The sequence below is a fragment of the Leptonotus elevatus genome, chromosome 17, assembly GCF_054856555.1.
Source record: "Leptonotus elevatus isolate MCC_2025b chromosome 17, RoL_Lele_1.0, whole genome shotgun sequence".
NCBI lineage: Eukaryota > Metazoa > Chordata > Actinopteri > Syngnathiformes > Syngnathidae > Leptonotus > Leptonotus elevatus.
Window position 1 is genome coordinate 18222857 of NC_141255.1, and position 26678 is coordinate 18249534.

The 26678-nt window shown below is 42.2% G+C and overlaps 1 protein-coding gene across 1 annotated transcript; it reads right to left on the minus strand.

Moving 5' to 3' along the window:
• Positions 1-5: 5 nt before the first annotated feature.
• Positions 6-26678, minus strand: rerg (RAS-like, estrogen-regulated, growth inhibitor). The gene is made up of 5 exons (XM_086060193.1): positions 26324-26678; positions 23086-23204; positions 5811-5867; positions 2029-2102; positions 6-1926 (listed from the first exon to the last, which is right to left on the minus strand). Exons 2-5 carry the CDS (start codon positions 23144-23146, stop codon positions 1516-1518), a joined length of 603 nt encoding a protein of 200 aa, XP_085916319.1. The 5' UTR covers positions 23147-23204; positions 26324-26678; the 3' UTR covers positions 6-1515.

The following is a 26678-nucleotide window of genomic DNA, read 5'->3' on the forward strand; positions in this document are numbered from 1 at the left end:
GATCCTTGTGCAGTGCATCTCGTTTTTAATTGACATGTTACATACAGAAAAACACGCATAAGCAATTACAGTACCTTCCACTGTACATTTCAGCTGAGATGCAGCAGCAGTGCTTAAGGCTTACATAGTGTAGATTAATACAGTATAAAAGTTGCAACAACAGCCCTGGAGTGTGATGTACAGTTTGTTTTAATATGGACGAGATTGTTTCTCTTTATAGATTTTCTTATTTCGGACATTCTGAACTTTGGTTCTATTTCCTGCGCAACATACAGTGGTGCCTTTAGATGCAAGATGAATTGGTTTTTATTGTTCCGTCATTATGCTTGTAACTCTTATTGTTCCAGCCTCCATTAAGACACAACAAAAATGTTTGTAATGCGTTTTTTGATAAGGAAGGACAATAGCAATTGTATTCACTGCAGCTCCTTCTGGTGTGTGTGCCTTGCTGGCAGTTAAATAGACAGTCACACCTCTTCAATGATATACAACAATATTTGTTATTTTTAGCAGTGGATAAAAAATATCTTCCTGTGAGTATTGTTATATTGCTGGTTTACATGTGGAGATGCAGCAATCAATCGGTTTAACAATTAATGATGATCAAATTAAGCAATATGTATTTCGATAAATTATTAAAAATTGTCCAAATGCTTCAAATTTCAGCTTTACAGTAAACAATGATTTCTGTAGTTGTCCATGAATGCAGACTGATTATCAAAAGACATTTGCGCCTTACAATGATCAAAACTTGTGATGATTTTCAATATTCATCACTTTAGTTCAGTTTGTGCATTTTCCGCACTGTCAATTTGAAATAATGTGGGGGGATATATGGAAATTAAACCTTTTTTTTGTTTGTTTGTTTTTTAAGTCAAGTCAAAAATATTTACATAGCCAATTCAAGCTAAATAAAACAAAAAAAATCAGCCAAACAACATTTCTTATGGCATCTCAAAAAGCTCTCGGATAATTTGTATCTCAAGGCACCACTGTTTTCAACTGGACTTCATCAAATCAAGAGGAAGGAAAGTGACAGTTCTGAGGTCTTTCATTGGGTTGACAGTCGTGCTGTTTTGTTTAGTTTCTTTAAATGGACACCTGCTGCATGACGGAAGCCTTCACACACACGTGTGATGGATACTATATTCCCAGCCATGCAATACAGCGTGTGAGCCAACCGTCTGCCTGTATGCTTGTCATGAATGCAGTGACTCACTCATTGACTTAAATGGAGAAAGATGAACCATTAGGTGACAATTTGATCTACCTGCAGTCAGAAATGGAATGCAATACATGTCCATTTCTGGGGGTAATCACTTCAAAAGGGTTCATTATTGGACATTTTCCAGAGCGTGTGCACCAAAGGCGTGATATATTGCACTTTTTGGTTAAAAACGAGTAGCTAGTGCAGTCCCATCTAGTCCATTTGGGAGACGATCAACAGTGAACATTTACTGTACATGAGAGAGATGTTTTGTTTTGTTTTTCTGCCGGCATTCCCAAGACTGTCCTCTAGCTGCTGATCTTGGTCAGCATCTTGTTGATGGCCTGCTTGACATGCGTGGTGGAGCTGCGGCGCCTGGCCTTGCCCTGCACGGCCTTGCGCCGCCTCACCTCGCGACATAGCTCGTGGAAAGCCTCGGCCACGGCGCCGCCCTCGTCGACGCACGCCGAGCATTCGTAGAAGGCGCAGGCCATCTCGGCGGCCAGGCGCTCGCCCTCCTCAGTGGTCACCTGCCGAACGTGGTCCAGGTCGCACTTGTTTCCCACCAGGACCAATGGCACGTTCTTGGGCTTCTTGACCTCTTCCAGAAGACTCCGGAGCGGCACCACCTCCTGGAAGCTTCCCCGGTCCGTGATGTCGTACACGACGATGAAGCCGTCGCCCCAACGCATGTGACCTTCCCGCTGCTGGTTGTCCTCCTGAAGACCAAACGGAGTTTGGATGGAAGGATAGGAAATAGAAGAAATTTAGTCATGGCTCGCCCCGAATACGCAGAGTTGAAGAGGGGATGATAGTCTCACCTGGCCTGCTGTGTCCAGGATCTCCATGCCGACAAGCTCATCATCAATATTGGCTTGATGGCGGTAGGTGGATTCTGTATGGCACAAACAGTGCATGTCGGTCATTTTTGATGCAAGACCTCCTTTTATGTCTGGTGACTTACAGTCATTCCAAAATAAGGATGGTCTTAAATTGTGCACACAATAACTTGTTAAAACACTTACATTAGTTGAAGTAATAATAAAAAAAAAAATGCAATTAAATAAATACTTGCATTCTTGAGGTACATCCCTAACATTGATTGTGTTTGTTTTAGGGATGTTCGATACAACTTTTTTTAGACCGATACTCAAATCTTCAGTACTCACGGTGCTAATACTAATACTAAGTACTTATGATACATAAAATTTCCACACAAAAAAACAATGACAGATATATATATTTTTTAAATGACATACTGTATATATCCCACCATAGCAAATGTCCTTAAAATTGAATGAAATTAATGGCAATTATGTTTTTTAAATTTGCTCATAAAAGTAATTTTGCATAGAGCACACAATGAAATTAATTTAAAAAAAATCCTTTAATAGGATGAAACAAATAATCCAGTGGCCAGAAAAAATATGTCCCAATCAAAATATGTGGTTGTACAACTTATTTTTAAGGAATACAGTGAAGTGCAAAGAATTCAATTCAATACAATAGGGCTTCAAGTAATTTAGTAATAGCTACCATGTTAAGAATCCCTCAAGCTGTAGTGTGATGTTTAATTATATCTTGTTTTGAAATCCATGCTTTTAATTTGGAAGGTTTCTCTGTATATGACTTTAATAAAACCCAAAGGGAAACGAAACCGCCACATTACAAATATAATGTAGTGTGTATAAGGGCTATAATTAGCATCTGAGAGGGCCCTGAACAGCACCGTTCTATTTTTAGCACCGCAGCTCGACTTAACTCATTGACCGGCAGCCATTTTCACTGAGGCAACCCCCTTCACTCCTGGCTGTTTTACTGGATTTTGACAGATTTTGCAAGGCCCACAGAATATTGTGTTATATTGCTATAAAAACATGGAACCTACCAACAGAAAGATTAGTCTCTTCGTTCATCAGGAGAAACAAAAGAATATTTATATTTGTTTCCGTTTTGCAGCATTTAGCATTAGAATATAGCTAAGTTGAATCATTATTCACAAATATGTATAGAACTGTGGGTACATTTTCTTTTTTCAACATGGCCCTGGTTGATCTCTTTTGCTCTGCTGCCTCCTGCTGCGTTTTTGTAATAACTACAATTTCTCCAACCGTTCTCTGCAGTTGAGAGGCTGCATCAAAGCCTTCTGTATGCTCTAGCATTTAAAAAAAAAAAAAAAAAAAAAAAAAAAACATTAAACATATAAATACGTCTTTGGGACACTCAAAACATTTAAAATAAAACATATTTAGACGTTTTTGGGAACAATTGAGTTAAACACGGCAAAGTTACGTGAGATCCAAACATATGAATGACAGATATAGGTGATATTACGCACAACAAGGGTACTTACTTATTCTCAGTAACGCACACTGAAATGGTGCTGCCGGAAGTAATGAAATGAACAAGGAGATACACAGGAAACGAACGAGACGGAACAAAACTTTCGTTCCCCCCAGTCCTTCTGACAATTCCTTACTGAAAAATAGCCGTAGGAGCGGGCTTATTACCAGTATCAATATCCGTCGCGAGTACCGAAACCATGAAATGTGGACTGGTATCGGCCCGATACTGATACCTGGTATCGGTACTTGCCTATCCCTAGTTTGTTTAAATAGTAGCCCATGTTGACAGTGATGCGCAATAATTGCATCTTCACCTCTGGCCAGTGCAAGGAAGAAGAAGAAGAAGCAAATCGTGTTCAACAAAATGAACCCCCTTGCAAAAACACATCTGTGTAAACACAAGTTGGCTTGTCATATGAACATTTTTCGGGATTTGGCAGAAAAGTGGGGGGATTTGGACAGTGTTTTCTCCTTGTGATTCTAATCTACGCTCACCTTTGTTGTCTTTATCAGCTATAGTGCGTCATGCCGCAAAATCCTTCCTTTTTTTATGGTTCATCGAAAATATCATGCAGTTAGAAAATTCTGGATTGAAAAGGGTATCCTGATTCCTAACAGCGGGAATAGCAACTTGAATAAAACATTTCCAGTCAGTCAAGTCAAACTTTGATTCACGGCAGGCGTCTGTTTTGAAAGCTTCCCTTTTGACGTGCTTGTAGTCATGTTGTGTTTTCAAATAGAGTTAAAAATAGCTCAAGTCTCGGCACGATTGTCCTGCCGAGTCCCAGGTGCTTCACCACAGGTGACGTCAATGAGATGTCAAAGAGAGTGGCGGTGGCGTGGAGATTTATTGTTTTGGCCGGAGGCTGAGGAGGAGACAGCAGGCCGGGCGGGCGTGTGTCCTGTGAGACGGCCTCTTTGGAGAGACGTCACTCTGCCGGCTGCTGACGGCGGTCGCCGCGTTTATGTGTAGCCATGACTATCCTTGTGCTAGTCAACTATCAATGCCAGGTGAAATTCCATACAAGAGTGCGTACATCACAGCAAGTCTGGCTGTGCCATTCTCTCTTTGATTGTATTGGATTGTATTGAATCTTATTAGAGTCAGCATAGCCAAGTGTGAAAACTCGCAACATGGCAGAAAGATCCGCAAGTATCCAATTATAACATACTTTTTTCTCCAAGTAAAGTATTTTTGGTGTATCAATACCAGTGACTTATAGTGACAGCCAGAACAATGAAAGCTTGTGTCACAGTCAGAATGTATCCCTTCAGCAAACTTCCTTGACACCAATTACTTTCCCATCACGGCGTGTTTGTGTCATCGTAGAACATTCCAGAAAGAGCAGGGGGAAAATGTGAATACAGCATTTTGTCAATATTAAACTGCAAATATTACTGTAATAGCTTGAGTGAGACATTTGTGAGACCGCATCATCTTTATTATTAACATTTTGTGACGTTTTTATGTGTAGGTTTGTGATGAGATGCTTTCCTAATGTAAAATATGTGCCTTAAGTTGGTTGAATAAAGTTTGATAAACATGCTTATATCAGACAGTTGTTGCACTTCTGTTTCAAGGCTGCAGTGGCAGAATATCTGTTCAACAAAATATTTTCACGTTTGTGTGCACAATTGGATGTTGCATAAGTGAGTTCAACAGGAAAAAAAAATCTGCATTACATTGGCGCTTTCGGGTCTATTGGCAGAGAACACGCAGGGGTAACACTTCAATATGTGCTAATTGGATCATCATCCAGGCCGTGCGCTCGCTTCATGGGAGAAATGACGTTATACAGTACGTGCGTTGCCCCAGAAAGACAAACACAGTCGTTGCTTCTAAACGCTGGCGCTAATCATGCGTTTGTAAGACTAGCACTCAACACACGCTGATTTACTGACTGCATGTTTGGACACACTCGAAAGTGCTCTTATTCCCAGTACACTCCTCAAACTGTCTCATCTGCTCTTGTGCTAACCAAGGAAGCACTCGCACAATATACTGGAGCTCCTTTGTTGACCACACTATGCATCGTTACACTATGAAGATCAATAAAGTCTATACGGTGTCCATTTTTGCATTAATGACTAAAATGGAAGACTACAAATGTGTTTCAATTGGCTTCCTTAATTGGTATGAATAGCACATTGAGGGCCACTGAAGAGACACTTTTATGAATGCATATAATAAACTGCTATTTACTGTGTGATTAAAGTGTATTGGAATGTTCTCTCTCTCTCTAATCGGGATCTCTTACCAAGTGTTGGGTCGTACTCCCAGATAAAGCGTCGAGTCAAAAACCTCACCACCAACGCTGCAACAAAAAGACAGGTCGGATACAGCATTAGTATCAAATTCATTACAATTAGGAGATGTATGTATTCACTACAGACGTACAGGTCACTACATAAGAGTTCCATTTGCCTTGTTATTCATTTCAAATGTTTCTTATTGTGGTTGTAATTTGCACTGCATTAAATTGAGAGGTGTACCTAATTCACTGTCCAGTGATGTCTACTTTTTTTTATTTTACCAAGTGGCTTACTATTTGTAAATAATTGTACCTCTCTCGACTACCCATAACGTCATTCAACTGGGTCAACTGAAAATAACTAGCCAAGAGGCCAAAGCAGTTTTTCAGCTTTTGAAGTTGCCTTCAAGTGTTGCCTCATGTCCGGGTTGGTTAGCATCTTCCCGCTTACAAATGAGAAACAAAATACCCCAACCCAGTCAGTCATATACAGCCATGAGTGAAAGCCAGCAAGCCCCTTTCTCATTCATTTATTTATCCTCCTAAACTTGCAAGGACAGAGCGTGAAGGCCAAACTGGCATCATCATCATGACATCATCGTTACCTAAGATGCTCTCTGGCGGCTGCGTTATTTGCCTTGCCAGCATCCCCTCGCATCATTAGGCCTAAATGGTAAATAATGACAGATTGTCTTCATAAACTGCCTTTTATCAAATTATTAAATATTGATTGGTGTGATCTAAGCTAGGCCTGAAACAATTTTGGAACTGTGTATATCTGAGGTGTATTTCCAAGCTATTGACAAACCGATATATGTAATATTTTTAAGATGCAAGGATTCGTGAATGAAAAAGATGAGACACTTCTTCTAAAGGCCAGCAGGGGGCAAACTCAGTGGCTTTAAGTAGACCAAATTGAACCATAACATTGTACAGTATTAGCATTCCTCTTGACTATATGGTCCCAAATAAAATAAATAAGTACATTTTAAAAAGTTCATAGTCGTGATATGATATGACAGCGAGTGGCCACTTGTAGTTTGCAGTCCTTGCACTGCATTAGTCTTGCGCTCAGGCTTTGATTCATCTCTTCTCCATGCAGAAGCTGTCATGTGCCTGAGTGACTCCGAAAGAACCCCGAGAGGTCCACTTGTCTCCACGCATCCAGGTATGTTTGCGTCTTTGCCTCTGCAGTGGTGAGGCGGTGAAAAAGATCCATCATGAGCGGGCCTCTCTTTTCAGCTCATAAGTAACTTGGTGACTAAGCCAGATTGCCAATGCCACGTTTCATTACACTCGTATGGAACTCATAGCCATGCTGCTTGCACTCTCTCAATTTGTCATTTTGCAGACAGGGAGGAGCTGCAGAAAGATGCAATCCAAATGAAACATTTTACAAGCCTGCACAACACTTTCACAAGAGAATCTTGTTTTGCTGGAGTTGAAAAGTGCGGTGTCATTACACGTGACGCATGAGCAGGTGTGCCTATATTGTGGCTAGTGCACGTGCGTTAGAGTGTCCCAGCTGCAGTGTCCCGGATTTCACCCAGGCAGAACAAGCAATAGTGTGTGAGGTCCGCTCCTCATTAGATGTAACATTATCTCCCCCTTTTCACCGCCACAGGAAGAGATGGAAAAGAGGAGTCTTTGTTAATGGGCCTTAATATGGACACGGTGGCCAAGATTGCCTGAAGGATGGCACTGGGGTAACAACAAGTGCACACTATCAGTAGTCTGGTGCCATCACAATTCACCCGCTGTGTGATCATTTTTGGGTTCATTGAGAATTGACTTAATTGACTGTCCCTAAACAGCAATTTCAATAAAGCCATTATTTACTGAGCTGATGTCAAAACAATTATTTTAGCGTTTAGATTATTATCCTTGCAGTTTGTGAGATATTAAAACTACGGAAATGAAAACATTGCTAAAATAGCTCATGGTTCAGCTCATAAAATGTTGAGTCATGTAGCATCCATTGCAACGCTTGGATACAAATTTAAAACAAACTGTAGTACCAAAATGGATAGATTGAAGGTTTGTAGACGGTAAAAAGTATATTTGAAACAAATAAGATTCCTTGAGGGGAGGTTACAGAACTGCTACTTTAAAGTGTGAGTTCTTATCAAAATCCTCCGAAAGCACTTGAATGAATGCCAGTGGCAATGAACTAAAGATAATTTTCATCAGTTAGTCGTCCTTTTGATGTAAATTTTCCACACTGGAAATATTGTCGAGTTGTCGTGATGACGCGAGCAACAAGCAAACAAATCCACTTCCTGAACAGGAGGTCAGGCCTCTGCTTCCTGTCTGAGAACTTTCCCAGAGTTCCAATCACCTGCTCACCTGCCGCTGCGGCACGTCTGCGTCCATAACCACAAACGTAATTTCATAGAAATATGTTGCATGGGAGTCAAAGCCAAATGGAGATGGAGTAAGATCCCCTCGCAGCTCAGATTGTCAGACTGTTTTTTTTTTAGAAAGTCATAAGAGCAAGAGTAATACACAAGACTACAGTCATGTCATGAGTCCGTGAGTGATGATGGCGCTGTCCGGACAAAATGTACTGCTTATTTCAAGTCAACCCGAGTCTCAACACTTTGCGCTGCATTGCATTTGAAAAAAAAAAAGGACAACCAATTATTGATTGATTCTAAAACTATAAGTAAAACAGACTATCAATGAAAAACAAAACAAAAAAACTGTTCTTTATTACAGTGATCGTTCTAGACCAGCCCTGCGATACCTGAAAATCAAAATTCCCTGCAACACATATAGGTCAAGCAATGTACCGTGATCACCTGCAGCCAACAATGGCCAAGCGGGGTGTATCATCATGAATCATTTGAGTCTGGTGTGTCGTGACCTCAGCCGAACCTCTAAATTATTATTATTTTTTTTCATCTCAAAATTCCTGAGATTGACTCACAGAACCCCTGGAGTTCAAGCCAACCCAGGTTAAGAACCACTATTTTAACATAACACCTTGTTGGATTATTAACATTGTTTTTCTGTTTCAATATATATTCTTCAAAGTGTTTTTGATTTTAGTTAGATAAATACAACTGTTACCCATATGGTAGTTAGACTGTGGTCTGTTTTCTTTCCCCCTAAGGAAGTGAGGTGTCTGACTTAATCTGAATAAGGGGTGTCGGAATCTACAGGGCAGATATGCGGGAATCTCTGGTGCAAAGCTGCTACAGAGTTCAATTGTTTATCTAGGAAGCCAATTATTTACCTCACATCTGTTAAGGACGTGGTGGGGGCCGGGTGTTTTACCCACGTCCTTTGAGTTGATCAAGACACCTCCTGAACAAAGATAAAACTGGGGGATGTGTAGACTTTAAGACTCTTGTTTTGACAGGATGTGCCACATGGGTTGGGCTATGCCTGGAAGGGCAAAATGTACTTCTTATCAATAAAGGGGGTGGGAACTGTTAGGTATATATGGGTGAGTGTTGTTTGAGAATGTTACACTTCTGGGACCAGGGCTATTTTGAGCCGGGTTCTAGAGATGCCTTTCAGACTCTGAAATAAAGCTAGCAAAACTTCTCCACGAGACTTCAACTTTGAATTTTATTTGAACACGCAGAAATCAGAGAAATTATTTCCAACAACCTATATATGACAAGGCGAGGCAGGGAGGACTCAGGCGCAGGGATTTGGTTAGCCTCGACGGCTGCAGTTTGACGTGACACTTTTGCAACAAGACAAGGGAGACGCAGACTATTTAACACATGAGGGTGATTGGGAACAGGTGGACACAATCAAGGAATGGGGCGGATACAGACACCACATGAGGAAGGGCAATTGACCTGAAACGAGAGGAGAGTTAGACTTTCAAAATAAAACCGGAAATGACAAGACAAAAAACCCCAAACCACCCCATTGCGACAATATATTAAAATTTTTAGTCATAGTCATGTTGTGAGAAGGCACTAAGCAATACGTTGACACCTTGTGAAGGGCTCACGGAAAAGGACTTGTCAATAGGTTGACGAGCCAATTAGCTGTGTCAGCGATTTGATTACTAGTGCTTTGGCACTTTGAATTTTTCCAACCAGTATGAGACCACAAAGCGAGCGCAGCTGCTAATTGATTCAGTCATGTCAAAGCGGGTGCGGAATTTTACTTCACGCAGGCCTCGTTTCTCTCGTTGCTCGTTGCCCATGGCCTCAAATGCTTTGCACGACACACAAAACATCAATCCCACCCGCCCCCATTCTTGAATATGGTTCTTTTTTGCCACTCTGCTGCAAATACACCAAATTAGCTGTCCGACAGTCTCTTGTAGCACTAGTGCAGTGGTTCTCAAACGTTTTACATCGGTACCACATCAAAAAAAAAAAAATCACTCCAACCATTCTGACCAACGTTAAAATAATGTTGTAATGCTATTTGTAACGTTATGCACAGTTTTAGCAATAACAATGGCACCGTTTTTGCTCAAGTGTGCAATAAACTTGTGTCGGGAACAAAAGTGTGCTTCAAGCATGTACAGAATGAAGTGACCATGATTGTACTTTGTGTAACGTTCACAAGAACCAGCCTTATGTAATGTTTTTTTTTTCTTTTGTTCTTTTCACTGCAACTAGGTTTGAATACACTGTGCCAATGGTTGTCTGTATTGCAATATAATCCGTGTCAGGTAAAAGTCGGACAACCTCCTGTTACTACCCGTCCGTGTGCTTTAGAGCAGCAAAACAGGCACACAATAGGCAAGGTCTCGGGGTGGGGGCGTTGTAAAATGGAACACTGGAGTCCCCATTGATTTCACACCTTGGAAAAAATGCAATAACAGAGCTCACATTCCGGAGGTTAGAACAGGAAAGGCATTAGGATCATACGGCACATTTGTCCACATGTAAAAAAAATATTTTGTTGCCAACAATAGCGCCATTCAAGCTGAGGCAAACACAACACATTTATGAAGACAATCCATTTTAGGATTTCTAATGTTTCATAGATTACTTACTATGAAGTCATGACTGATAAGCATTAAAAAAATAAGTCAAGTTTCACCTTGCTATCTTAGGTTAGATGTCATTGAAAACCTAAAGAGACATTGAAGAATAATCTCCCAAAATTTGGGATCAGTAGTTGATCGTATTCTCCTGTTTTGGTTGCATTATTTTTCAGTTTAAATCGAGCGGGTTGGTCGAGAGGGACCAATTATTGGCCGGCCTAATTAACGGTGCAGTTATTCAGCATTTTGATGGTTAATTTTTTATTTATTTAATCTGACAACTGATAATATTTCAATTTAAAACTGTGCTAACTTCATGGAACTATTTATTGAAATTTTCCATAAATTTTCTAAGCAATGCCGCTGACCCTGCCTGGGAAATCTCTGCATCTTCTGTTTTTGTTAGAAATTAAAAGGGATTACCGGTACATAACGGAATTTTAAGCCCTTCCACAGTTAACTATAGGCATATAATGAATAAATCTTACCTTTGACACCAAGGTGATGTCATTTTTAAAAATGAAATATTAGATATTTTGCTGGCTATTATTTTTCTAATGCAGAAGTAAAACGCCTGGTTCAGTAAAACCCCGCCTCTCCCCGTGTGGTTGCCGCGCCCCTCTCGTCTGAGTCGCCTGCTGCCAAAGAGCGCTGTGTGACCACGCAAGACCGGCCAGTTGTTGTAGTACAACCGTGTCTTCTTTACATGTGGAAATTGGATGGATGTTGAATTCTTCAATAAACATTTGAAACAAAATGGCTCCTTGCCGCAAGAAATCGTAGTGGAGGAGGAGGGGAGAAGAAGGTACCACAGTGCAAAAAGTTTTACTTGCAGTTTACACAAGTGTCAGCCAGAACCCTTTCAGGGATTTTAAGACGGCCAATGGGGTACCGCACGAATGCCGCAAGGTCACCTGACTTCAGCTGCTTAAACCGGAAGGAGGTCAAAAATGAAGCCGGCTCGTTGACAACCTATGCTAGAAGTGCTTGTTTTGTTCTCGTTTATCTCCGGAAAAAAAACATACTGAGTAAACACAGCTGTTATGCTACTTGCAGAAACAACTCCAGACATTACCACCGTCATATGTACATTTTGTTGGGGGCCATGCATGCATGCTCCTACTATGACAATCCTGCTCTTGCTGGCCACCACCGTCTCAAAGAGGTAAGTGATTGTCTTTATATTATTTTTATTTTTGGCGTTTTGCTCTAACCTGACTTCCGGACAAGAATATGAATGCCAAGGAAAAAAGGCTAAAATAGCTACTGTTGTTTGGACCTGTCTTGCTTACCGTTTTTGTTTTTTTTGCCTTTCGTGCAGCTGTGAATTGTATTAAAATGTATCTGTAGGGCTTTTTCTGAATTAAGGAAACAGGTTTATAAGCGGGAAGGATATAATAATTGAAAGACTTGAGATATAGCTAGTTTTGCTGGTTGTGCCTTAGAATTTCCGAGTAGCATTGCGATCGGTATTGTTGGATTTTTTTTCTTCTCGAATTTATTTGCTCTTATCTTGAAGTATGACTACGGCTGACCGATTTTACTGGCCAATCTTTTGAGGGGGAGAAAAATAAACTTTACCTCTGGATCAGATCGGCTCTTTTCCCCGTCTTTCTTAAGCCATCGAACATTCTAGCCATCTCCTGAATTGAACATTTGTATGTTCTTTGACATCTATACGAGTGAATTTGGCACCACGGATATCATTCTCGGACAGAATTTGTAGATTTAGCGCAGTAGACATCACGTCTAGCATGACTGGCCGGCCGAGTATGACCCCCTCGCTAGACTCATGAATATTAACTCTCTCAATACATATGACGTATAAATATGTCATGTCTGTGGACCAGTGGGGTGCCTGGCGGGCCTGCAGTGCCCCGCCCTGCTGCGTTTGGTTGGGGGCGCGGGCCGTGTGGGGGTGGGGGGCGCTCCTGCTCCTGGGTTTGCTCTCCGGCCGGTGGCCCCTGTGGGGCCCGGGGGTTGTCCCTTGGCGCTGCGGTGGCCTGGGGAGCCCTGAGGTGTTGTGCTTGCTCTGTCCTGGCGGGGGTCGACGGCTCCCCTCTTTGGTGGAGATTTTTATGCATGCCACCACACCAGCATCTATCGAAACTCAGACACAATCTGATTCTTCCTCTAGCCGTTGAATCGGTGGAGGCTGGTGTCTGTGCATCTCACTCTGCTTTGTCTGTCCTTCCTTCCTTTCCTCAGTCTCTCCTTTGGTCTCTTGAGGTCTCCCTGATTTGGTGGAATTGAGATGTTTCTGGGGTTGGTGGAGGACTCTGGTTGGGGGCCCGGTGGGTGGTGGGTGGTGTCTGGTCGGTGATGGATTTCACTTTCCTTTCTTTTCTTTGGTCCTTCCTCGGGTCTCCTGACGGCCTCACGACTCTGACTGGATTCTGAAGTGTTCGCTTTAGGTGAACGGTATGGGATTTTTTAAATAGGTTTTAAGTGAACTAATACATACACACTCACACGCACGCACACACGCACATGCACATACACACCCACATACAAAATAAAAATGTATAAAAAATTTAATATAAATTTAAAAAGAAAAAAGAAAAAAAGAGAGAGCAATGATGATGACATGTCAAATCGGTAAAATTACCGAATGAACTGAGCTCTCCGAGAAAAAAAAAAAAAAGGGAGTGGCCTCCAAGAACAACGATAGGTTCATGAATTCCGGTGGGGGTTGGAAGAAAGCGGAGCGAGCATTCAAGCACTGGTTCGCCTCCACCATCAAGCGGATCGGAATGTTGATCATGATCGCCGGGGCGATCACTTTGTCTTAGTTCAAGACTTTGCAAGTGTCTGGGATGGTCTGTCCAGACTTCCTGTTTGGAAGACTGGGAACACACGCACGAGGTTCCGAGTTGGTGAGGGACCACAGTACATTGTTGATGGTGTCTACCTGGACGGCAAGGCGGACAAGCAAGTCTGCACCCACCAAAAGGGTGTGGGGCGTGTCCGGGACACCCAGGAAGTAGTGGATTAGTGAGCGCTGGTTCCACTGAAGGTTTAAGGCGCCGACTGCAGAAATGGTAAGAGGTGGTTCCATGTTCAATGGAAACCGGCCAGATTTGGAGACGAAAGTAATGTTTGGATCATGATCCCGCATACCTTGTGGGCTGATTTGTCAGCCCACAAGGCAAGGACAGCGTCAAAGACGGGTGTACCTTGCACCTAGACACCTCCGATGATGCGAGGGGCGTACCCTGCATCGGCCGGTGGCGGATCAAGGTCACACAGGAAGATGTTGCGGCTTCACAGCCGTTTCTTCGAAGGAGACGTGAGTGATCCTGCCGTAGAAGGTGTCGGGTCCCAGTTCCCTGTGGGGGCACCTGCTTACATGTGTGGTGGCTGCGCCCGAGTCACAGTGCACAGCTGAGACCTGTCATGACCCGGGAGTGTTGTCAACAGAGCCTGCCGCACCTGGGCCTAGATCTGGCATTTCTGGTAGTCGTTGATGGGTTGGAATCAAACCAGCAGGTCTTGACCCATAAGAAGGGGGACCGACTCAATGGGTCCCACATAGACTGGATGGATGAATTCCATGGGGCCAACGGACCAATGCGCCATTGCAACAGTCCCCAGTTAAGTGTTAGTAGGTGAAAAGGCGTGAACGGTAAGTGGCCAACGCTTTAGGCGGAGCGGTCGGTCGTTAGCTAGCTAAGCGGCACGGAGTTGCTCAAACACGGTGGTTGACATCACCGTGACATCTGGCGCAGGATCTACGAGGGCTTCGTAGGTCAGAGCTTCGCAATCAAGCCGAAGTACCAGTACCGTTGAGTCAGAATGCGGTTTATGAGTTTCAGCTTCTGGTGAACCCACTCATGACCCCTGTTGGTGGGTCATGTCAGTGAGTGTCCAGCTATCGCCTCGTCGCACAGACTGGTCTTTCGACAATTTCAGGAGTGCTTTGAGTATCCCGTCGGCAACTGCGCTGTAGTCGGTCGTCTTGGTGGTTCCGGGACTCAAGATTAGGTTTCCGTCGCGCATTCGGTTTCTTCATGTTTTGGATTGTAGAGCGAATTAGGCATACCTTTAGCGAATTTGGAATGGCGGCGGTAGTCAATTTGCAATTCTCCATCCGGTCACTCGTCACGCGGGCTGTCAGTTTTGGAGCGCGACCCGCGTAAGCCGTTCGGTTGTTTTGGTTCGACCTTTTTAATTTGGATTGGACTTCCTTTGGAGCATCGGAGAAGGCTCTCTCAAACTCCGACGGGGGACCCGCGTCCAATTGATAGACGTCGGCGTCTGCTACCTTAGGGGTTGAAACTTTTAATTTTGCATCGCCCCTAGCTGCTAAGTCGCGCAGCTGCGAGCTACTCAGTGTCTGAGGACACAAAGCCAATCCTAGGTAGTGATTGAGGTTTGGTTGGAGGTTCCGGACAAACAATGTTTTAAAAACCAGGTCCTCCTCCATGTTGAGCTTGTTACGAGTCCCAAAATAGAAAGCCTGAGGGGCCTCCTTTTTTCCCTGTTTGGCGAACATGGCGATTTCCATGCCCGTCAACTCAGGAGAGCCATCAAATGAACGTGCCATGGCCTGATGCAGAGCCAAGGTATCAGACAACACATCAGCAGGCTGCCGTTCAAGCAGTCGGTTGACTGCGCGGCTGGAAGTAATTTTTATCAAGTACAACTTATCTTCCACGGTTGCCATTGGCCACCTCTGGAGATAGTAGTCAATGTCTTTCAGGTACTCTGATGTGTTGTGGGACCCTCCTGGTTTTGGTTCGAACTTGGCAATGTTTCGAGCCAGCTTGTCCAAATCCTTCCAGGCCACGCCCATGTGTATCTCCAACTGGGGAGTCGACATGGGTCCACGTTGGAAACTGTCAGCACCTGATGGGCCCAAAACTCGTGGGGGCGCGTCTAGTGGCGGGGCCAGGCTTAACACGGCCGTGGTCACTGGCGGCGTCCTCCATCCGGTGTCGGGGTCAGTTGGCAGTTTCAGCTGTGATGCTGTGGCTCTTGGATCAGATGGTCTGCCTGCAGGTGGAGCTCCCAAAAGGGGTGCTCCTCTGGCAACATTATTTAACTGCTGCACGCACTGTAACTCATGTTTAATCTGAGCTAACTCTGCCTCATAGTCCTGCTGGCATTGTCGGAGGCGGGTAACCTTGGCTTCAGTCAATGCTAATTTTATTCGTAGGTCTACTTCAAAATTGCGTTCTTTTCTAAGAGTTTGTACCTGTACTTGGAGGCGCTTCACATCGTCGGATGACTGAGCTAGGAGCGAACTAACCCCGCGAGTAATTTGCTTCGGCTTGTCGAAGTTGATCCCTTGTCGGTCGGTCAATCACCTCTGGTTTCAGTTTATAGCTTAATTTTGTCAGCAGCGGTTCTCAGCAGTCTTTCTTGCTCTCGATTTGTGTCTTCGGCAGATGCGAGAGCTCGTATTAATTTGAAGCAGACTTGGTCGACTGAGACCAAGCTTTTGGGATAGCATCTGATAATTATTTTATCAGAATTGACAAGCCAGATGCTTCATTTATTATTCTGAACACGTTTCAAACATTAACGCGATCATAAAGTTATTGAATCTGCTAAGCTTAATAATTAGCTGAACTTAGATGGCTGCAGAAGTTACACACATTATTAATTTGAGATGTACCCAGGTTGTGTACAAAGACAAACAACAGAAGTCACTTGATACCAGTCAAGTACATAGAGTCCGTTTATGTCCCAAATTATGTAGACTTCAGATTAATTACGAGCGGCAGGATTCTTGAGTAAAGTACCGATAGTGACCGCTGGAGGGCACTTTTGTACCGTATAACTTCCAAGGGGCGTTGTTTCCAAAAACATATGGCTGATTCCTGTAGATAGACCAGACCATAAAAATGGTCTGGGGACTGATAAGCAGTCTTTTCGCTAGTCTGCTTGTTTAACAGACTTTTAGATCTTGGTAGGCGCTGAGGTATATGTTTCCTGTGGGTTGTAAAAAAAGAAATTCAGTCCCTGCTGGAGGGAAGTTCAAAGAGTTTTCTTTTTTGAACTGTCTCTGGTTGGTTTGAGAAAACACAGCGTTAAGGCACGCACACACATTCCTCAGGGGGAAATGTTTAAAAAGGCAAATCAAGTAAAAATTTAGGGTGACGGGCAAAATTCGTTACATGTGCAATAAACTATGCAATTATTTTGTTATCAAAAGCACTTTTTGTAACGTTGTTTTATTGCATGAAAACATGTAGATGTTTGAGCTGTCACAAAAGAAAAAATAGTAACGTTAAAGTCGAAGTTATGCTTGAAATGTTTGTTAAAGCTAATTTCCGCATGTTTTTTTTCTTAGGAATTGGAATTTAGACAAAACTTGGCTATATTCTAACGCTGATAACTAAAGAACGTAAAAAGATAGAAATACACTTTTTTTCTGATGAAAGAAGAGAGTCTAATGTTTTTTTTTTTTAGAGAGAGAGAGCTCAGTATTGTTCATTCGGTAACCTTACCGAGTCAACATGTCATCATCATTGCTCTCTCTCTCTCTCTCTTTTTTTTGTATGTGCATGAATATGTGCGTGTGCGGGAGTGTGTGTTCATTAATTCACCTAAAACCTATTAAAAATCCCATATCGTTCAACAAGACTGAATACTTCAGAATCCCGCTAGAGTCGTGAAGTTGTCAGGAGACCCGAGGAAGGATCAAAGAAAAGAAAGAAAAGTGAGAGTCTAATCTTTCTTTTGGTATGTTCCATGTTTATATAGCAATAGAACACAATATTCTGTGGGCCTTGCAAGATCAGTCAAAATCCAGTAAAACGGCTGGTATTGAAGGGGGTTGCTCCAATGAAAATGGCTGGTATTCAATGAGTTAATTAAGTGTGGTGACGTATATCTTGCGGTACCCCATTGTCATGGCACTTTGGCATTGCAAATGTGAAGGATAATTGATTGCTTTGAATGCTTGCTTTGAATCTCAGGTTATGAGGGGCTGGTGCTGAGAGAGCAGAATGACTTAGAATTTCTCATAGAGGGGCCAATGGAGGAAAACACCACTTCAGTTATTATTTTGGTGAGGAAATAGCATTTTAACAATGCTAAAAGTTCCAAAAAGTTAATTTTTCACGTTGCTATCCCTTTGAAATAAAAGTGAAAACATTTCAGATATTTTGCAATTTTGGATAACTTCATTTAACACAGTAGAAAACATTAGGGAGGCATTTACTTAAAGTTTCATTGAACTTTTTAAGACTCATGACCCTGTGAGCTGAACATTTTGTTTGAATTTGTTATGTTCAGGAGTTGGACCATGACAGAATTTTCAAACAAAGATGTCTATTGTCTAAGATTTGTTTTTAAATAATATTTTAAGCATTTTGCAAATCTGAAAAGTTGCTCAATAAACATGATATAAACATTTCCATAAAGTGGTTAAGACTTGGAGTTTGTAATTTTAAAAATACAGAATTTATGCCAATATTTTCACTTTTAGTGAAAGTTAATGTCAACGCCAAGTATTGGTTATCCTTAACTACTAATAAACGGTATCGGCCCTGGAAAATAACATATTGGTCTATTGCTTACTTGCTCAGATAGTCCTTGGACCCGTGATTTGGTTTCTAGCTTCATTCTAATTCAATGGGTTTTTTGCTTCATCAGTAACCTTTGAAGGTTTTGAAATGGTCCATTCTAAATCATTAACTTTGCCTGTCTCGAGTTGAAGATCATTCAAAGTCAATTAAAAAATGCCCGAAAAATAGCAATATTAAGAATGTATTAGTAGTAATGATGCTTTTTTTTTTTAGGATGGGCAAGTACCAATATCTGGTATCGGGCTGATACCTGTCCTTATGTCAAGGTATCGGTACTCGCAACGGCAACTGATACTATTATCGGTTGCCCTCTTTTGGCTGTTTTATGACCAGGAAATTAGAATAATAAAAAAATTGCCATTAATTTCATGCTATTTTAAGGAAAAATGCTATATTGGGATATAGAGGTATTTCTTTAAAATTGTATTGAATTGAAAATGTTTTAATGGGGGAGGGGGGGTTCATGTATCAAAAGTACTAGTGGTATCATTATCGGTGACTACTCAGTAGTTGAGTAAAATGCGGTATTCAACATCCCTACTAGCGAGCTAACCTTTTTCCTGAAAGCAATTGTGAGCTAACCAAGGCCAAAAAATCCATTCAGGAGATCAATTTGGATCTTTTACAAGAGCGCGGTGTGGTGTCATGTCAGTGGTATCACGGCCGGAAATGAGCCGGTGTCATGATTACGCGTGGCAGGCACACAATATGCCAAGGCTGAGGACAGTCAGAGGTTTGTGCTAAAAATAACTCCTCTCAAGAAGCCCACCTACTGGTGACATAATCATGAGATTGCATATGCGTGTGCGTGAGACACATGAAATGCAAGAACAGAATGCAAGTTACCTGCAGGATTCTTTATTCATTTATTATTATTATTATTTTTAAGGGCTCTTAATAAAGGTTAGGCTTTGTTCAAAGCAAGGAATAAAAATAGTTGGGCACATTGTTAAGAATTTGAGATTTACAACAGTTTTGGTTTGCATTACTGTGCACAGATGTTAAATAATCCTTTCTTGTTATCCAGTGGATACAATGCAAATATGCAATACAAAAGTTTCCATGGCAACCAATTGCAGGCCTTGGCGACGCTCAAATTAAATTAATGAATTAATTAAATTGTCAAATTATCTTAAGAGGCTTTTTTGACACTATGCACGTGTCATGTTTTATTATGTGACCAATCGCTACCTCTTGTCATGTGAGTTTGAAAATCTCTCAATTCACGTTGTGCTCACGGAATCAACTTTTGCTTCCAATGGCGACTCGTGTGCAAAAGCTTTCATCTGGCCTTGCAAGCTGACATTTTATCTTGAAGTTCAGGAAGGTCTTATGCAATGACATAAAAATTACTTCACATTGTAGGCGGCAGACGCGCGTTCAATCACTCTGAAAGCTACTCGGGATTGTTTCCAAATCTCTTATCTGAGAAAGTAAAAGCATCGCGATTGCTGATAAAACCCCTAGCATGCTGCCGCACTCTGCCTTAAATGCGTCAACATTGACAAGAATGTCATGAAGGCAACGGGAAAAATGGGGCTGTCGTCATGCCTTTGCATCCTGCTCATGCAGGAGGTAATGGCCTCCCTCGTGGCCGTGAAGAGCCCATCACTTCATTGATTACGCAAGGCTGTCATTTCCTCCAGCAGGCAAGTAAGTGATCATCACCGCTGTCATTGATATGGAAGTGCCTGGCCTGCCATCTTTCTCGGGCATGCACCTGCATTTCTTTCCCATGGCGGTTGGGCAAGGATATTCAGGGAAAAAAAATAAAAAATTGTGGGCAGATGACAAGCGATGGTTAACATGGCTGGAGGCTGGTTTAGGTTCACTTGCTTGATTGACTTCCCCAGCGAGTAAATTGACTCTAATAACGGCTTTTTCACAACATTACTGCCTGCGGTGAAATAAGAAACAAATAAGGTGATACCAAAGAAAAGTCAGGAGCCTTAAGATGATATAAAGTCACAACAGTGGGTAACTAACACCTGGCAATCTAACTCTATGTGTATAATCATCTGGCATATTGCATTTTTGTTTCATAAAGTTCTACAAGAAGATTAAAAAAAAAATAAGCACAGTGCTCTCTTGTCTGTCTGTCTGTCCATATTTTATATTTTTCCTGCAGTTTGGTCTGGCCTCCGTGCCCCCTAGATGACTGCGGCGTTGACATCCATCCCTCCCTCCCGATGAGCAGACTTATACATGAGGCCGAATTGCGATGGGCCTGGAGATGGTCAGCAGCAGGACAGACACAGGTTTGCCGTTCTCCTTTTGTTTTTGTTCTGCCGTCTGGCCTTCAGACAAGCAAAGAGGAATGGGGGGAGTGTTACATGAGATGTTTCACAAGCCTGGCGCACTCATTCACTCGCTCACACTAGGAAATGTGTTTCTTAAAAGTGCTTTTATTAAAACACACACCACCGTTGTTTTTACATCCGATTACATCAGGTGAGAATCCTTTATTGGTAATACGATGGCTTTATACCATACTTTATTCAGTCAGGACTGACGCAAATGTTTTTGGAAAGAATGAAAAATGCTTTGTGAGTTGGTGAGTTTGGTGACGACGCCGTCCAAACAGATGCTCGGATTGCAACGTTTACTCCACTTTGGCTTTCATGGCAATCTCCAACACACACGCACACACACACACGCACACACACACACGCACACAAACGCACCCCCCCCCCCCCACACACACACACACATCTGACAAATGTTGCCTTTAGTGTCGAGTGCATTTTAAGAGCTTTTTGGCGCCAGGATTCCTTCATGGCGTGATCAGCCCAAATCGAGCTTGGCTGCTCATAAACAATGAGCACGAACAAGTTTGTAGACGGAACATTTGCCATCCAGCTTCAAGGATGTTTCAATCAAAACCTTGTTTTTCCTTTCTTCATTTTCTGTTCTGTCAGCAGCCTATTCCGTAGCGTTTCTCTTGGCTGCACTGTATATTAATGTGGATGTTCAATTTGTTTTTGTTTTGTTTTGCACTCCAATATCAGCCTTTATGTGCTGTCAGGTCAATGTAATCTGCACAGGCCCTTCAGAATTTGTATTGCATTTGATGATGTCAACATTGGTGAGTGGTCGGTCAGAGCAAAACTTGTTACAGCCAAGGACTGGCAAAACACATCTATAGTAGAGCTATAAACGATTAGAAATCAGATTAATCACATCTTAGAATTTTGATTAATGACAATTAATCACTTAATTAAAAAGGCTTTTTATCAAAAAAATTTGCCCGCCAAATTTAAAGAGCACCTGTTGTGTGTTAGTTCTTTCAACCTATAATGTTGTGAGGACGTCTTCCACAGTTTTTGATCCACTGCACTCTCTCATCATCCTCTTTTTCTAATCAGTTAATTAATTGCATAATTTAAAATGAAAAAATGTTTTGACCCAGTAGCTTGACATGAACAAATTTTTTGAATGTCATACGCAAACATTTATTAAATGCTTTACTTAATGCACGTCGTTATGTTTATTGCTCAAACACAACCTGTGCTACCTTTAACGTAACCGTCCGCCGTCACGCTAAAGGATAATCTGCGGTCAAAATTAATAGTGTGATTAATCTGCTTTAATACATGATTAATGTGATACTTTTTTGTGATTAATCAATGAGTTAACGCTTTAACTTTGACAACAGTAATCTATAGCCAACGTCAGCATCTCTGGTATACCGTTGTTTATTCACAGTTTTCCTATTTGCGTCATGTCAGTAGATAATTATTGATTCTGAACTGCTTCAGTTGATGTATGTGGAATAGTTCCGTGCTCTCTTGCATTGTGTTTTTGGTTATAATCGACAGTTTGTATAATTGTGGCGTGGCGGCTTGGACGCGAGCCTTAGCAATTCTTATTAGTGTGCAGGCTGCTCCACCACTAGAAAACGCATCCAGAAATGATATAATAAAGTGTACAATGTTAAAAGGACAGCTTTAAGCTCTGCTCATGTTTGTGTGCGTGCATGTGTGTCAGGGCGAGTAATTGTCCAATGTTTATGTGCATTGACTAAGCAGCTGCAAATTGTCAGAGGAGCCACACTTGAGTTGATCCACTCTTGTCCTGATTAGTGGTAGGTGGCTCAGCGGGGGTCCGCGGCACACAAACATCATAGACCTTTCAATAGCGCCCCAAGAAAACCCGGCTGCAGGCTGCTGTTCAGTGGCGTCAAGATCAACAGCAAAACCAGAAGCGTTGTCGTCTCTTTTTGTACACATCACTACTGATCTCATGGCGCATTTCCGGAGCATGAGCATCAATTTGGCCTAACCTGCACTTATGCTAAATTGAAGCCAAATTAATAATTAATTCCCTTGTGAGTCTTCTCACTTCCTTAAAACATTTACTTACAGATTTGTAGATATCATTCAGCGGATGTTTAAAGTGATGAGCAAAAACATTATGTTGAAATTCACCGTGTAAACACATTTTGCTTCAGTAAGAATAAGGAGTGCAACATTCAAATTGATATTGATCTTTTTATTTGGCTCCTTCCACTCTTTCAAGGCAGAATTTATGTTAGGTATAAAAATGTTGACAGAAAATATTTGTAGAGGTTGTGATGAGGCACACAGAGACACATCGGCGATAAACATGCTAAAACATGTAAATAATGTGTCCATTTTATAGGTTCAGTATGCAAATTACAAAAATATGAGCCAACTCAGTTGGGAGCATGTCAGATTTCAATCTTCGTATAAGCCATAGGAGGAGATGCTAAATATAACAAACACAATTGTAATCAATATAAAAGATCCCATCCTACCTGACTTGCCCACACCTGCTCGGCCTAAGATGGCGAGTTTCACCTCCGGGCTTTTGGCCATGATGGCAAGCTCTCAAGTCAACTGGCCATCTTCTGATTCCTACGGGAGAAACCAGCACCTGCGGAGAAAAGTGCAAAAAGCTATTTCGTCATGTCGCCGCATACACTGTGCTTAAAAGAAAATCAATGCTTACCCAAGCCAAGAAGAAAAGCATGTAAATGGCAACCGGTTGACGGTGTACCCCGCCAACTGCCCGAAGACAGCCGGGCACACCCGCAACCCTCGTGAGGATAAAGCGCTTCGGATAATTATTTTGTCAGTCATTCTCTCACATACCACTAGAAGGAGCCTCCATAGCACACTTTATGCTGCTTCTCATCAGTAAAGTTGCTTTGTGGAGTTTGTCTTTTTTTTTTCTTTTTCACTGGCGACTGCCACCTTTGGCCGAAAGCGTAATACAGCCTCGGTGTCAAGCTCGAGTATGTGGAAACTCTTCTTTTCACTTTTCTTGAAGTCTGAGCTGGGCTTTGGGCTGTGCTCCAAGCCGCCCTGTTATTTTTACTTTTATCATTGTATCTCAATCATGTTGTACGCTAACCACCCCAAACCAAGAAACGGTGGAGAGTTCACTCCACACTGAAGGGAAGATACAAGCTGATGGGCACTCTCCGAGTCAAAAAGTCAAGGCTCTTTGTACTCATGTGGGCATTAGTGGAGCCTGCATGATGTAGAAAAAGCTTTTTGAACTGCATCACACACCTTTAATGTTTGTAGTATGTCATGATATCTTATGATTTAGCAGGAGGTGTTTGATAAGTGGGCTTTCCCCTAATGATTCCCTCTTTGGAAGCCAAACGTGTGTTGCTAAACGTCTCGCTGGCAGAAGTGAGGGAGTGTGGCAAACCTCCAAGGGACTCACAACATATACACACACTCAGGGGAGCTTGTGTAATCATTTCCCTGTTATGCTTGGACACACATGCCCATACATGGTGGCCATGTGCTCCTCTTTCTCTTGGTGAGGGCCGAGCTGACATCCTTAAAGACTGATTACTATTATTATGAATCCAAGTGGCGAGTGTAAGAGACATGTGGTCATGTTGGACCAGCCCCAATGTACACTTCTTGACTGCATTAGTGTATGTTTATTTTTCAATGTGTGTGCTATGCTTAGTGGCTTCATTAAACACAAGCATAGGTGCAAGTGTGTGTAAATGAGGACATGAAATGAGACACCTCCTCCGTCGGTCTAAATGCCTACAACATTACCAGTCCCTTCTACGGCTGCTAATAGATTTTCTGCAGCCTAATGAACTTCCCTTCGCAATCGCATGCCACCCGTTTCATATCAATAATAATTGTGTAAGATCTTTTGCAGCGAACTTTAAGGCTAGCTGATGCTTATAACCTGAAATTGTTTAACAATCTGTCTATTGTACAGCGTGTATTACTGCAGTGAGAGAGAGAGAGAGAACAACTCCCACACAGCAACAGCAAAGGGGAAACACCACTGAGCGAGTCTCCCTGCCAACATGGTCATTCCCGTGTTTTGCCATTTCCTGATCCGTATGCTTACAAGCTGCTATCCCCACTAGAAGGCAAGTTCCCCACGTACTAATTTCAGAAAAAAAACGTGTTGGAGTGAAGACAAAAGTGCATAGTGTTATATTTAAAAAAGCACTGCACCGTTGACGCTGTCCCGAAACAATGACATGAAGAATCTATAGAGCTTAGCAAAATATTATTTTAGCTCAAAGAGTCAGCAAATGCTTCCATAAGAAGTTGATTGAAGTCTCCTTAAAGTGACAAATCAATTGTTGTCTTTGGCTTTTTCTCTCAGCTCATGAAATCAATAGTCCGCTCATCTGTTCACTCACTGCCAGGATAAGAATGAGATGATAACAAACTGCAACTACTGCCTTTCATTAGCACACAATGGGCAGTCTGGTTCTGTTAGACAAGACTAGAAAACAATAATGCGATAAGAACTTGATGTTTTTTTTTAGATGCATATGCCAAGTGAACATCCCAAATTTTTGATGAAATCAAACATTTGTGCACAGTGCACACCCATGTAATCTCCAACGCAAGTACAACTTTAATTACACAAACTACACAAAGTTGCAATTTAATTGTCAGGCTAAAAGGTCCAAAATATACTTTGTCACTTCAAGACTAATTTCCAACCTTTCAAATTGATATTTATGAGATTAGAGGTAAGGTTACCAAAACGATAACAGTCTTAAATTAGCACGCTTATTTCACTCTTGGGTGGACCTCCTCCCTTTTGGGGCTCTAATTGTCTTGTCGAACTGAGCTTATGTTTTTTTGTTTTTTGTTTTTTTCCCCCTCTCCATCCAGCTAGGTGCCCATTTGTCTTTGTGTGCCTTCCCTGCCCTGAGAAAGGAACCAGGGTGGTGCTGAGGTTGGTGGAGATTACAGAGTGCAAACTTCCAAACCATGGGAGGAGACCTACTGCAGTGCAGGCTATAGAAAGACAGCTAACCACAAGCCTGTCATCAAAATACACGCGCATTGGACTTATGTAGTGACAGCAAATGTGTACTGAAAATACATCTCCAAGCTTGAGAATTGCTATCTACATGAACAATTTGAAAATGTGGACTGAGGTAGAAGAATCGCATCAATGTTATTGTAATTAAATTCCTTGGGTCTATTCATCAGCTTTGAGGTCCCAATAACATCTTAACTTAACAAGCCTTCATTTCCTCCCGGAGATGACTTTAAGTCAGTGCAACAACATTGCTATTGATACGCATCATCAGTATGACAAGCAAGGCCAAAGCACATTTGGCAAGAGATGCGCAGGGTGACCCCAAAGTCCACTGAGATGTGGACTATTACGCAACAGCCAGAGGGGCTTGTGAATGCCAATTATGTCCTGTAACCCAAGAAAAAGAGGAGGAAACAAGTGCGAGCTGCGCATGTATGAAGATCAGCACGGAAACAAGATGTTATGTACATTTGTAACTGCTACACTCTTGCTAGACTTGACTTTTACAATTAACTTGGGAGCCCAGTATGCCTAACCGGCGGTGTAATCTGTAGTGTGCAATTGTGTCTTTAAAAGCCGAAATGGACCCACATGGAGACTTATTTCTTACAGCGTGACACCACTGTATGCAAGTCAAACCAGATGAGGGCTGAGATGGGAAATTTTGCTAATGTGGATATTTGGGAACCCGACTGACATAAAAGCCCAAGTAGATGACTTACCAATGACGGCTACAACCAGCGATGATCTCGGGGAGATGAACAGGGGAGGAAATCAATCAAAGTGTCCCTCCAGGTAGATATGGACACTGGGTGTGCGCAGCTGCATTCAGCGACAGACCACCGGACGGACAGATAGATAGATGGATGCCTGATGGACCAGCCTGATGGAAGGATGGACGGACGCACGGAGAATGAACAGCAGCTCCCTCGCTGCTGTGAATGAACCTCAACCGTGCGGCCAGCGATAATAATAAGACGAGGAGTTCCCAACAAATAGTGAAGAGATCGAGTCTGCATGCCCCTGCAGTGCTACCAAATCAGTGCACACAGCGGCATCTAGTGAAAGCTATTGACA